General features: G+C 46.6%; 1 protein-coding gene across 8 annotated transcripts in view; it reads left to right on the top strand.

Annotated features, from left to right (window-relative positions):
• Positions 1-13,928, top strand: part of LOC107993111 (ETS-like protein pointed) — a 107,482-nt gene that overhangs the window by 61,077 nt on the left and 32,477 nt on the right. The window contains exons 1-2 of one of the 8 annotated variants that reach the window (XM_062080110.1): positions 2,317-2,650; positions 4,348-4,838. The exons of 5 other annotated variants lie outside the window; for them this stretch is intronic. In XM_062080110.1, the coding sequence (XP_061936094.1) occupies positions 4,733-4,838 (106 nt within the window). In that variant the 5' untranslated portion in view covers positions 2,317-2,650; positions 4,348-4,732. Of the gene's footprint in view, positions 1-2,316; positions 2,651-4,347; positions 4,893-13,928 lie in introns of those variants that run through there. 2 more of the 8 variants (XM_062080107.1, XM_062080109.1) reach the window with 2 other exon arrangements.

Below are 13,928 nucleotides of genomic sequence, written 5' to 3'. Positions count from 1 at the left end.
ACGATCCATATCGTTTCGTATTTCCACACGATAAAATTATCCATATCTTTCCTTCTCTATCGACTCCAACATTCCCCCACCCCCTTCTCCTCCAATAATAAAATATTTTTCGAAAGATCGGCTCGAACTCTAAAAGTAATTTTACTTTCCGTCGGAACGTATTTTCAAAAAGAACGAACGTTTATCTCTACGATTGTTGATCTATGCATCGGTGTGTATTATGATATTTGAAAATTGATGTAAATTTTCCACGTGCACCGGTTGAACCAATAATTTGGCTCATCCATCGCGATCCCTCGTGTGTATATCGATTTCACGGATTTCGTATATTTTTCATCGTGAAATTTCCGCGTCGAAAAATTTCCACTCCGTCCGGGAATAAATAACGGAGAATCGTTGTTTCGAGAAGTTCTTTTTTTTTTTTCCTTTTTTTGATAAATTCTTAAGCGTGTTTTGCACAACACACTTGTTCCAAACAAGTGATTGACGCTGATTTATAATCGCAGCCGCGTTTATTATGACTTGGTTACTCGGTAAAACCGGGCTGATCCCTTAACCTCTCCTCGCGACGCGTCGTCTTTCCAACGGATTCATAAATCATATGGTAATTCGCTCGAAGTCATTCTATTCCTAATAGCTTTCTAATTATTCCGTACCACCCTTCGACTCTCCAATTAATCCACGCTCTAGTTACGCCGGGATAAGCGTTTCCGTTTGATTTTGCCTTCCGAATAATCCTCCTGTCCGAAATAATTTTCTCCCTCCCCCACTTATAATTCTTTTTATAATTCTTTCCACGGAATCGAAACGAATTCCCCTTTGGAGATCGACCACGGTTGAAGATTTCGAAACGACCGAGCCTTGTATTATTAGTGCGTTTCGTTGAAAGAGTCGAGTCACTGCTCTCTCGAATTAAAAATGAATATCGGCGAAACGATTTTTCCATCGTTCGCCTCTCGATATCTCGAGGAGGAGGGAGTTTATGAATGGTCCCGAGAGCTGGCGGAAATACGTCCCGTAAGAAATTTTTAGCCTTGCCCGCGAGCAAGAAGTTTCACATTAATCACAGCGAGGCAACATCCTCGACATCGTTGTGGCGCGGGAACGGAGGGACACGAGCAGAAATTACCGACGTTGTTAAATAAGTGTTTGCGTTCGAGCGTACGGCGTAATTACGTCTCGCCTTCCACCCAATCCTACGACGTATCCTCGTCGATTATTCCGCTGAAAACCGGGTGTATTACGAGGCGACTTCCGTGCCCCGGCTGATCCTCTCAATGAAACCGTTCTATCCACTTTTTTTTTACCCCCTCTCTCTCTCTCTTCTCTTTCTTAGAGAAGGAAGCGTTGATTTCTTTTTTTCGATCGGTTGGTGCAAGAAGCGAAGAGGTCCAATAATTTTCGAGCGAATCGATTTAAAGTAATTATCCCATCCGAGATATCCTTGGAAATTTCGTCGTTTTTAAAGATAGAAAGAGGGAGGAAAAAGAAAAACTCGAAGAGAAGACGTATGCCGAATAAATTAGGGAAGGAGGATTAAATTTTGTAGAGATTCCATTCGCGAAACGAAACTGCGGAGAATCGTCTCTCGAGAATTCATTCATCGAGCATTCCGCGCGTGACGGGGTGACGGGGAAAACCGCCCCCTGTCGACGACGCGGACGCGTCAGAAAATGTTGGCGCGAGCGAGAGCGTCGGCCCGTGAATAGAGTATTTTTTTTTTTCTCTCCTTTTTTTTGCGTTGCTCGCGACGTCAGCGGCAACGAGAGGCAGAAGGAAAATCGGTGGCGGCAGTTGGATGGCGGGGGAGAGGGAGGGGGGCAGTTTCAGCCGGGCAGACTACACTGTTGAAACGTGTGGCCGAGGCATGAATGAACGAACCGACCGAATGAAGGAACGGCCTCGTCTCTGTGCGCGTGCTCGTACGTGAGAGGCCTCGTACATTCGCTCGCGTCGATCATCCTCGAGCGTTGGTGCGACGATGACGCGCGTATACGCGGCGGTGCGCGTGAGAGTGAGAAAGAGAGGATGAGGCGAACGCGAGAGAAGAAGAGGCCGATAAAAAAAGACGGATGTATATGCGAGATATGGGAGCGGTGGAAGAGGACGAAAGGATGGAAGAGGGACGGAGAGATATGGGAGAGGAAGAAGTTGGAAGAGAGAGAGAGAGGTGTTCTCGCGGCGGAGCGAAGAGGATAGAGGAGCGTAATTGATAAAGACGGCGAAGGTGGTAGGAAGAAGGAAGGAAAAAGGTGGGAGGAGTGGGGAGACTCGGGTGGTAGGAGCGAGACGGGAAGCGGGTGGTCGTGTGCGCCGACGCCAGTGTGAGTTTGCCGCGTCGACAGGAGAGTATTCATTCATAAAACTTGGCGAGGAGTGAGGCTAGGCCAGCGTGCACCGGGATTGGTGGGGACTCTCGAGAGACACTCGAGTGTCTTTCCTCTCTCTTTTTCTCTTCTTCGCGCGTTCGTTCTCGCCTATCGGTCGATCGTCTCTTCTTTGTCTCTATCCGACCGGGTGCCGTACACGTTTTTTCCCCTTTTTTCCCTCGTTTTTAATTCCTCGTGTTTGTTTTTTTTTCACATTTCACATTTTCGTGAACCGAACAGTTGGAGTTTCTTCGGGGAAAAAGTTGACGCTCTTCTTCTTAGTAAGTTGTCCCGTTTCACTCCCGATCAGCTCCCCGTTTAAATTAAAAAAAATCACCTACGATCGTTCAACCTTCGTCAATCCACCCATTTCCATCCAGACCCGCTACCGTTCTCTGTCTTATAAACGGAACGGGTGTCCTATCGTATCCAAAAGATTCTCTCTCTCTCGCTCTCTCCCCCTCCCCGTTCCCTCCTCTCCTCTCCACCCTGCTGCCACACTCGAGGTCATATTTGGCTCGGTGCACACGTCGACGATCCCCAGCGATCTTCGACGTCGTCGTTATCTCGTCGGTCGGCCAACAGGCGAATCCGCGCGATTGAACGGGGCGAAGGACAAGGAATAACCCACGGTACGCGCGTCCACCTCCGCCGTCAACTCCGCCGCCGCCGCCGCCGCCGCCACGTCCCCCACGACCCGTTGCCTCGAATAAACTCTCTCGATCCCCTCTCTGTCCCCACGACACCGTCTGTCTTCCCATCTTCCTCTCTTCTGTTCTTCCCTCCACCACCATCTCCTCCTTCTCCTACCGATTCTCCTCCACCTCTTCTTCGACGTCCTCTTCGTCCGGCTGCCTCGCTCGCTCCGACTCTCTCTCCCTCCCTCTCCCTCTCTTTTCTATCCTACCTCCTCTTCTCCTCGCTTCCTGCCCTGTGCGTCTCTCTCTCCTCGCGTACGCACTTACCTGCGGAACGCGGTCGTACGTGCTCGACGGTGGCGCTTCGGCCCAAAGTACTACTACGCTACTCGCTTCCAAGATCGCGCTCCATCCTTCATCCGGATCATCCGAAAGCGTAAAAATCTCTCGCCTTGGCGAGCCGAGATCGCGAGTACGATACAGTGGTGCGTTTCTCTTCTACTCGTCGTCGTCGTCGTCATCGTCGTCGTCGTTCTTCACCTTCGACCATCGGTGCCGTTTCTTCCACGACGCGTGTGTGTGCGTGCGTGCGTGCACGCGTGCGTGCCTGCCTGCCTGCCTGCCTGCCCGCTCGCTCGAGTTGACGAGAAATAGGGGAAACGTGGATGGTGATAAATGGTCGCGACGACCCCCTGCCCCCCTCCCCGGCGGATGGACGGATAAATTGGCGTTCCGCTGGGACTGGATCGCCTCGAGAAAGCTGGAACCGCTTTTTTCCTCCTCGCGTATTTTCGGAGCCAGGCCCCCGATCGAGCGCCTCTTCGTTTCCGTTTCGCTCCCCGGACCGCGGCAGCCCCCCTCCCCCCTCGGCCGGTCATGGTTGCGCAAGCAGGTATTCGGAAATAGCCCGTGGGCCGCGGTTATGAATTGATAGCAAACACATGCTGGACACGCCGCTGCGGACCGGCTTCCACAAGACGCGACTACTACTACTCCTCCACTACTACTACCCGCCTCGCGTTTCGCCGTGTTCACGCCGCCCGACCAGTCTTTCTTCTTCTTCGCCGACCTGCGCTGCTCACCTGCCGCGCGTCCTCTCCGCGGAGCGGAGGACATGGAGCGGAGGACAGGGGAAGGGAACTGTCCTCGTAGTGATTCTCTTGGAACCGTGCCGTGACTTTTTCTTTTTCTCTCCCTTTTTCGTCGCTACGGACGAAACGCTTTCCCCTCCCTTTTCCTCTCTTCCTCTCCCTCTTGGCGAGCACTCGGCGAAGAGAGGAAGGAGAGAGAGAGATACTCGAGGAATAATAAAAATTGGCGGAACCTTTTCGGTGGAAAAGAAAGGAAGGAAGAGGAAAGGAAGAAGGGTACGTAACGCACTCGATGGCGCGTTCGACTCGTGTCAAGTCTCCTCGACAAGGGCGCCACTGAGGACGGCGAGAGACGGGCGGAGAATGGCTTAGAGCGGCTCTGGATGGTCGGCCCATAGGCATGGGATAGAAGAGGAATTTCCTGTTCGTTTCCTCCGCGGGCGGTGGTGACGACGAGTCCTCGTCGTCGATGGAACCGACGGCCGGGTTCAACCCTTCAGCACCGGTTCTTCCTCCCTCCGAGTGTCGCCCCGCCGAGTGATGCAACGAAAGGAAGTTTTGTCGCGGAGTGCACGCGCGGCCGAGGATTACGACGAGGAACACGAGTGAATGACAGTGATCCGGGAATTCGTGTATGTACAGTGAGCACGCGAGGACGGCACTCATGTACGTTGACTACGGAGGCGACGCTTACGCCGGAATGGGAATCAAGGCCATGAAGTCCTTCGCCAGGCCCAGAGGTATGGAACCTCGTAGCGAAACGGCGTTGCGAGCGCCCAGTCTCCCTTTCATGCGTAATTCCTCTTCTTAATTCTTTTTATTATTATTATTATTATTATTGTTATAGCGTGCATAATATTTTAGAAATGTTTTTTCGAATTTTCGGAAAAATCGGAGAGATGGATCTCTTTTTAAATTTCAAATCCTTCCTTTAATTCCACGCGCTTGTTGTTTTGATCCCTGGCAAGAGTTGTTAATCGTTGCTTTGCGAATTTATGAATGGAAAAGGCACGCGTTCCCCCATTCAAAGTTGAACCCCCGACACCGACAGGGACGTCCGATCATTCAGACTCGCGACTGGCACGAGATTAACGTCGTGACGAATAGTCACGGATCGTAACAGATGTCGAGGCCGCAGGAGTGCAACCTGCATCCCCGGCGGAGCATATGCACTTCCTGCAGTTGGAGGGACTCTCCCCAGGGGAAGGGGAAGTCTTGTTCCAGAAGTGGCCGACCCTTGACCCTGACACGCTTCCTCTTCGAGCACGAGCCTCTTTCGAGAGAGAGAGAGGAGAAATTATTTCGAATTTCCTTCTCTAAATATCTCCCTTCTGAATTATTCAATTATCATCGATTGCTCGATTCTTGCCTGATAATTAAGAAGAATCTGGTAACGTTTTATTTATTTTATCATGCTCGTATGTTCGTGAAAAGTCAATCAATTTCGTTCCGTGTTAATTAATTAATTAGAGAAACTACGGAAGTTGCTGTTAACTTTTTTTCCTTCTTATCATCGCGAAATAGAAACAAACCTCGAATCGAGCCGTGGAACGATCGAACAAAAGAGTCGAAAGATTCTTCAATTCTTTCGATCGAACGAAATATTCCTCTTCGAGGAAATATTCCTCGATGTAATTAAATTTCACTGGTTCACCTCGAGAAAAAAGGAAACGAGATTACGCTTTTTTATCATGCACGCGTTGCAACTCGCTCGCTTATTTCATACCGGAAAGTTTCTTAGCCGAAGCGAATCCAGCGCGGGTTAATGATAAATCTTACGGGTGGATTACACACCCGTTGAACACACGGCCGAGGCCGCGAGTCGAGAAGACACTTCTCTAAGTAGGGGATATCTCGAGCGGAGAAGCTATCCGGCGATGCTGCTGCTTGCTTCCTGGCAACCGGTTCCGAGGCTTGATCCGTTTTGTTCATGTAGATATCACCGAGAGTCGAAGACGGATTCGAGGGAATCTCGCTCTCCTCTCTTTCTCCCCCCTCCCTCTATTCACTCGCCGCTTCCTTTCGAATAGAATCGAGTTCGATATCCTTTTCGATTCTCTTTCCCTCGGCTCGATTATTTCTTCCGTCCAATCCTTCCTTTCTCTTCTCCTCCCTCTCACGTTTTATGCGAATCATTTAAGTATATATTGGAAACATCGGAAACTTCGTTACTCGGGTAATTTTTACATTTTTAATAATTCGATTTCCTTTCCTTTTTTTTTTTTTGGAACAATCTAGAACGATCGGTTTCTTGAAAAATTTATATAGGAATTGTGTGTAAGAATAATGAATTTCTTTCCCTTCCCGTACGTGATCGTTGATTTTGCGCGCGAGTTACGAGAGGGATCGTATTTATAATTTCTCTTTTCGCGATGAATGACGTACGAAAGTATAAATCGTCGCTTTGCAGAAACGAGAAGAGAGAAAGTTAGTCGAATATTATTTGGTTGGAAAGATTGCGTTTTAAGGAAGATTGGAAAGCGAAATAGCTAAACTTAAATTCTCTCCGTCGAATCTCGATATAACGTCGCGCCTTCGTCTATTTCTTCCTTCACGCGTGCGTCCAATTCCGTGTAATGCGATTTACGACGTGTTAACGTTAATTTTTTTTTCCAATTCCTTCTGTGTGCGAAGAAAAAAAAAGGAGGTTTTCACATTATAACGTGTCTCTTAAATATCGCCAATTTTCACCTTCAACCGCGAAAGGAAAAAAAGAGAAAATTTACATTTTTATCATCCGAAGCAATTTTCGCGCCAGCGTTTATTCGCTTTATTCCCGTAATCCTTGAGATTAAGCTAAAGCGTAAAGCAAATTCTGAAAAAGAAAAAAACGGGGGAAAAAAGTGTGGACACAGTCGACTGCGCGTTTAACAGTACACGAAACATTCTGTGCTAATTGCGGTTTCGGTTCCGCGGCAATTCGCGTGGTTGCGAGCGATCCGATTGGAACGATCCGCGCGTTTCGATCTCGTTTCGATCGCGAACGCGTGCGAGTCGTTGGAGAATCGCGGCAAGAAAATAAAGAAGAGCGCCTTGTTTATACTTATTTATTTTCCATGGTTTTATCGACGGACTCGCCCGATGGAGGGATTTTAAAAAAGAGAGACAGACGTTTCTCGCGTAATTTTCCTCGATTCCAACGAACAACCGCTCGTCGATTTTGATTCCGCGAAATTTCATTCGCTTTGATGTAACGTAATAATAACGATCGCGAATTGCAATTAAGTACGATGATTCTCTCGATGGGGAACGTTGATGGTCCAACGCGTTTCGCAAAGGTACGAGAGTTTTAGCCGAAGCAAAACTTCGTTAGTGGTTCGAATATTAATAAATGGATGGATAAAAGATTGTCGGTATGCACGGATCCATAGATCGGTTACGATCGTCTCTGGATTATTTGTTATGCAAAGATAAAATTGTCGCTTAATAACAAGCGTGATTTATGAAGAAGATATAAATTACGATATATTTCTCTTATTACAACTTCTGTTTGAACAAATATCAAGTTTAAAACCGACAAGTGGTCCTTACGGTGACTTACGAACACGTATATATATATATATACACCTTGCCTATGAAATCACAGAACAATATATCATTCGCGGAGCGAGTTTTCTATTAATAAACCCCGTTCGACTGCGTCGAACTCGGTCAATAAAATCGATCGTTCGAACCAATTCTGGTTCGATCGCTTACTCGTTTCCATTCCCTGTCGTACGTGGTTCAAATATAGCGCACGCACCGCTCGCAATTTCTCCGGGACGCGTTTCAAAATTTTTCCTCCTCCTTCTACGTGTTTCCAACGGTTGAGAAACGACCACGGATAATTAAATCCGCCCCCTTCCCCTTATCTAATCCAAACTTGCTTCCCCGCCCTTAATTAGCCCGCTCGTCTCGATTAATCGAGTTTTCTCGAGAAAAGCAGCCCGGTTGACCAACTATAAACCGATACACCTTAATCGGCCGTTTTATCTGCGTCGAGGGAGAAGGCAAAAAGCGGTAATTGGAGTCGCGATCCTCGTTATTCTTGGGATGCTCTCCCGATACCTCTGCTCTTCCACCAGCGAGTACGAGCGAGTACGCTGGATGAAGGTGGATTGGAGGAGCGTGGTGGATGTGTGTCAGGAAGTTGGCGGGGCATACCGCGACGTTATCACGGGACGCACGCCGCCGGCCGACGATATCTCGGCGAAACACGCGGTTTTCTGATAATCGCTACGGCTAACGATGCCCTGCCACTCGTTCTTGCCCATGTTTTTCCTCCCTTGGAATCTTTTTTTCGACCGAAAGTCGAGAATCGGTAAGGCGATAGTGGATTCTTTTTCTCTTTTTTTGACCAGTCTGAAGTCTGGAATTTTTGGGGTAAAGCGATTTTCATGCTATATTTGACGGGAATTATTCTATTTTGGGATTCTTTCCTTCGAATCGACTTAACTTGTGCTTAAATTTAATTTTCCCATGAATCCACACGAGGATTCGTCGTCCTCCACGCAAATAACCACCTTACCCTTATTTCCGCCACCGATTGCGGACCATTTAACTGATTTGAAGCGACACCGATCGTTACGTTAATAACACGCCATGAGAATTCATACTTTCGCCGATTAGGCGTTAATTATTAAGCGTAACACGCTCGTTGCCTGTCCTTATCGTGTCGAGACACGCGGTTTCGCGATAATCAACAATGTCGCCACAGTTGCTCGTTAATATGGCCGTCATTATCGAGTACACGATTCGAGGAGAGGAGGGGAAGCTCTCTCTCTCTCTCTCCGCTTCTTCGTGTCGCAATGCTTTTTATCTTTTACCCACAGGATTATTTATCGTCGTCCTTCGGCTTTTCTCAGTTTAAACCAATCAATCCACGTAGAGATAAACACGGTGGTTAATGATTTTCACCAAGATTTTTTGAACGATTCAATCTGGAGGTCAGAAACGAAACAAAGGAGCTCAAAATTGATGCTCGATCGGAGGCGTGGTTGTTGCACCATCGAAACGATGACGCGCAAACAAACCGCAAGGATAAGCCTTATCTCGCCGGCTACCTGGAACCCTTTCGAGGAAAGCCAAACACCGTTGTGCGTACACATGGAAAGAATACCCGTTTAAAAGATGGAACGATTTCGAGGAAGATTCGAAAACGGCGGACAAATTGTCAAAGATGTAGCCTTATTAGCCTCCAGTTCTATTTTCGTCGTGAATAATTTGGGTGAGGATTTGCGGCTGCACGGAGATGTACTTCGTTCGTGGTAGGTATTTTTATCCTCGGCCGACCCTCGTTCGCTCTCCAATTCACTGGAATCGTTCCCATAGGGGTGAACAGGGGTCTCCCCCGGTTGGACGCGTTCCACGGCGAGAGCAACAGGTGTACGAGTTGCTGAACAGAGGACGAACGGAACCGTGCCGCGCCATGTGTGTTACGTTAATTAGAGCGATCGACGGAACGTTTGCAATTTGGTGGCCTCCTTCCTTCGCTCTCGATTAATAATCGAGAATTAATAGTTGGAAGGGAACGATTGATCGACCGAATTTTTACTTCTTTCTCCGCTTTCCTCGAAAACCGTTGCGTTGTTTATTATAACATACGTAACGATCTAACGGATCAGAGGAGAAAACGATCCCGTCCGACTTTGGAAAACGCGAGGAAATCAATCGACGTGTCGTGTTTTTCTCGATCTTTAATTGAGGGGATGGAAAGGGAAGTGTCAATTACGAAGCAGCTTCCAAAGAAAGGGGGAAAAGAGTATCGAAACTGCTGCCTCGTTTTCTATTACCTCGCGTGCCACTGGCGTTTTTCTCCCCAAACGATCGCCATCTTTGTTTGCTTCTTCGACAACTTTCTCGCCACGCTCTTTTCCGATATTTCCAAACACTTGTTATAACGTGACGTAACACGTGGCAAGCGACAGAAATTTTACGTATCGATGTGATAAAAATGAAAAAAAAAGAAAAATTGGGAAATAAGAACGGAATTTCACTCAATCGACTTATTTAAATGGAAGAGAAATAAAATTTTAAGAAATCGTTATTGGCTTAGTTACAAAAAAATTTGGGATCTCGAATGAGCGTGAGCGTGGCAACGAAACGAGAGGAGAGTGGAAGATTTCGTGGTGCACACGGGCTAGTAGTAGTAGTAGTAGTAGTAGTTTGTTCAGGACAGCTGCCGCAGTTGTTTGGCTGCTGAGTATATTCCAGAATCGGCGTGGAAAGAGGGATAAGCCAGAAGACGTTGCCAGCACGTGCCCCGTGTCCGTTAAAACTCATCTACAAGCTTCGTTTCCACGCGGAGGAGAGGAAGGTGGGGGGAGGAGAAAAAAAAAGGAGAAAAATTACGACGCCGTATAAGCGTTCGTCCGTGGAACACGGTCGCTTTTTAATTCCCCTCCCCCCGTTTCGGGAGAAGAGAAAATGTAAAGTCGGAGAGGGAAACTTTTTGCGGGGAGGAAAAAATTTTCAAATATTTTCCTCCAATTTTGCCCCCCCCTCTTCCTTCCTCCCGTTAATTGCGTCAAATGCATACATTTAATCGTGATCGACGTTAAATAATACAGTTAATTCGTGCGTCTCTGAAGTTGTTGTACACAATTTACAATTAAAATTTCCTCGATTCGAGTGAATCGATCTTCGAACCATTAGCATTAATAATGTTTTCCAGTCTTTTTTCTTTTCTTTCGGCTTCCTAACGTCTCGAACATTTTGGTTTCTGTGTTTAAAATTTCAAGCTTTTCAAAAGATTCCCGGCAAGGAGGTCAGTTTCGAGAATAAAATTGGGGAACGGAGATGATCGGGGTAGTCGAGATGACGAGTTATCCTCCTCCTTTGCAATTGGAAAACGCGACAAATGCAACAAGTGATTGCTCTTTATCAAATTGTTTCGAGCGGAGGGAAAGAAAAAATACAAAAATCCTATTTTAATCGCATTCGAGGAAGCGTGCTTTTTTTACTTTTTTTTTAATATTCACTTAAACGGAGGCGGAAAAGTTTCAATCCCAAAACTGATCTAATCCTCTTGTCCACACGCAAGGAACGGTATCCTGGTTAATTTTAAAGAAAAATTCGGAGGAGGAGGAACTACTAAAGTGTGGTAATAAATTCGATTTTAACGAAGGCCGAGAAATCCTCTTGCCGGCAAGGGTGGAATATAAATGCGTTCCTTCGAGTCAATTAAGATTATCGTAAAAAAAGAAAAGAAAAGAAAAGAAATATTTCACATGTTTTCATCGATAAGCGTTTGTTCCAGCGTGTTGGGCTTTTGGCCGCGAATAAAACGAGCTATGCAAATTTATGTTGAACGGGTCAAGTGTCAGCTGGGTCGCGGGTCATTACCCATTTGCATTTCCATTAGATTATTAAATGCGCGGACAACTCGGCTTCGATATCGGTCTCGATATCGAATTTTATTTCGAAGAAGAGAAGAGAGAGAGAGAGGAGGGAGGGGAAGATCCTCGTCGATTATTTCTTTTTCGATACCGAGCAAGATATTTGGAGAGACGATATTTCTCTTCTACGAAATATCGGGAGAAAAATGCACATACAATTTAAGCTAAGTTCAAGTTCTCGTTCGAGTTCCATTGTCGCGTGTCGTTGCAGCGAGAGCAACGACTCTTCGTCCATGTTACTCGTCGATCGAACGTGAAACGTTGTTTGTACAGTTAACGCGATTAAACAGGTGAATAAAAATATATATACGAGGTTCGTATCGATGCAAGAAGTTGGAATGCGGAGGTAGAGCGGTCTGTCTGGACGTAGATGTTGCAAAGTGGCGCGTTTTACGCCAAGGAACATTTAGAAACGCTCGATTTAATTTCCCTTTTTTCCTCCCGATCGATGCACACGAGGATAAGGAAGCACGTATGATAAATTTTATTTACAAAGATCCACGTAACGTGACGCGAAAGAGGCGATAGCGATTATTCGAAGATTAATCGCTCCTGTCAAAGCATCTGCGCGCGCCTCGATAGACTTTCAATTGGGAACGTTCCTTCTCCAGCGATCGACAATCGCGATAGAATAAGAATCGCAGATGCATCCTCCGATCCTGCTCTCCTCCCCTCCTGTTTCATTACATCAGACACGATTAGTCGCACGAAAGGAAATGTCCACATGTTCCACTTGTAGCTTTGTAATTACGGCCCGCGGCTATCTTCCATACATTCGCGGGGTTGCAAAGATTTTGCGTGAGAAAGTGGCGATTACTATTCATACGACTCCACGCCTTGGACGCGACTGGATGATGGATCGGTTTAAGATCGATCTCTTTTTCTTTTCTTTCTTCTTTCTTCCATTACATCTCTCCATTGGCGAAGATCCACTCGAGAGTCACTCGCCTCGCGAAACACCATTCACTCTTCTACTATACTGGAATATTATTGTGCATCGAGTACCTTTCCCTGGAAATTTAGCGTCGTATTTTGTTTTCATCAGTTCTCACGATAAAAATCACCCGAAAGAATAAATAAATAAACGGCAGTCGATCTTCTCACATTTTCGCCGGAGAAACGGTCCGTAGGTTGAATCTCCTCGAACAAATCGTACGGAAGAGGGCAACTTCCCCGTTTAAATATTCCTCCCGCGTTTCCTTTCGCGTTCCCTTCGTCGAAATGAACCGAGGAACCGATAGAAATCGGAAAATCTGCTGATTCTCAGCATCCCGTTTCGACCGACTCGAAGATGGCCTGTTCGGGCGGGAAGTGGAACGATCCATCTCCAACGAAAACTGTTGCTCCCGAAGCGGAGGAGAGGAGATTTGCGGGCAGGGCTCGTCGCGGCCGATCATACACGGCATTCGGAACGAGGCAGCCACAGGCGTCGTTCCTGCAAATGTGGCCCGATTGTTATTCCGAGCACGGGGCAAGCGTTGCGCCGTGGCACGTGGGTTTTCAATTCGACTCCTCCGGCGGCGGCTCCGCTTCTTCGCTCTTTCGATCCTCGCGTACGATTCTTCTTCTTCTTCTTCTTCTTCTTCTTCGATTACACGTTCCACCACGCGCACTCGTCAAAGTAGTCGCGATGAATAATTCCGCGTCGCGGCTGATACACTTTGCACCCGTGCCACGGGGATACGTCGGATGTGTGCAGTTTCGCGGAAAGAACACAATGGATCGAAATAGAAGCGGCATTTTTCTTTTCTTTTTGAGTAACTCGTCGAGGAAAACCGCGATTGAATTATACACGAGAGGAAAAGGATTGTTTTCAGCCTTTTCAGGGTTTTCGTTTCTGAGACCAACCCGTGTTATGAATTGTAATTTTTTCCAGCTCCTCGATCGAGGATATATATATACACGTATCGGAATGATTGAAACGATTGGGAGAATTGTGAGGAATTGTTGGTTCGACGAGAGGAAAGGAGTTGGTATCTCGATTAAAGGAAGAAAATTGTCGGATTGGATGCATAAATATAATAGATTGTGAATTAAACGATAGATAATAATTAAAAGAAGAAATATGTGTGTATATATATGTATATATATATAGGTGTGCGATTAATTATGCAGTCGAAAGAGGCGATGTTATCCTTGAAACACCAGTCACGTTCCGTTTCAAAACGTTATCAACATTGTAGGTGTTCGAACAACCTTACCAATATTTTTCAAATCACGATTCGAGTCGAGATATATTTTTAATCCGTGCAAAGAAAAAGGGGAGAAAGACGTACAATTTTACCACTTTCGATTCGAGGGTGGTTAAAAACGACTCTCGAAGGGATGGAAAACGTCGAAATCGATACGATCCTGGATATCCTTCTAAATTCGAATCGAGAGTATCGCTTATTCTACCCCGCGAAACGAGGAATAATTAAAATCCGCTTCGTAAAAAAAGAAAACGAATCGTTT

This window comes from Apis cerana, linkage group LG10, assembly GCF_029169275.1.
Source record: "Apis cerana isolate GH-2021 linkage group LG10, AcerK_1.0, whole genome shotgun sequence".
Taxonomy (NCBI): Eukaryota; Metazoa; Arthropoda; class Insecta; order Hymenoptera; family Apidae; genus Apis; species Apis cerana.
This window is presented reverse-complemented; position numbering and strand designations above follow the sequence as displayed.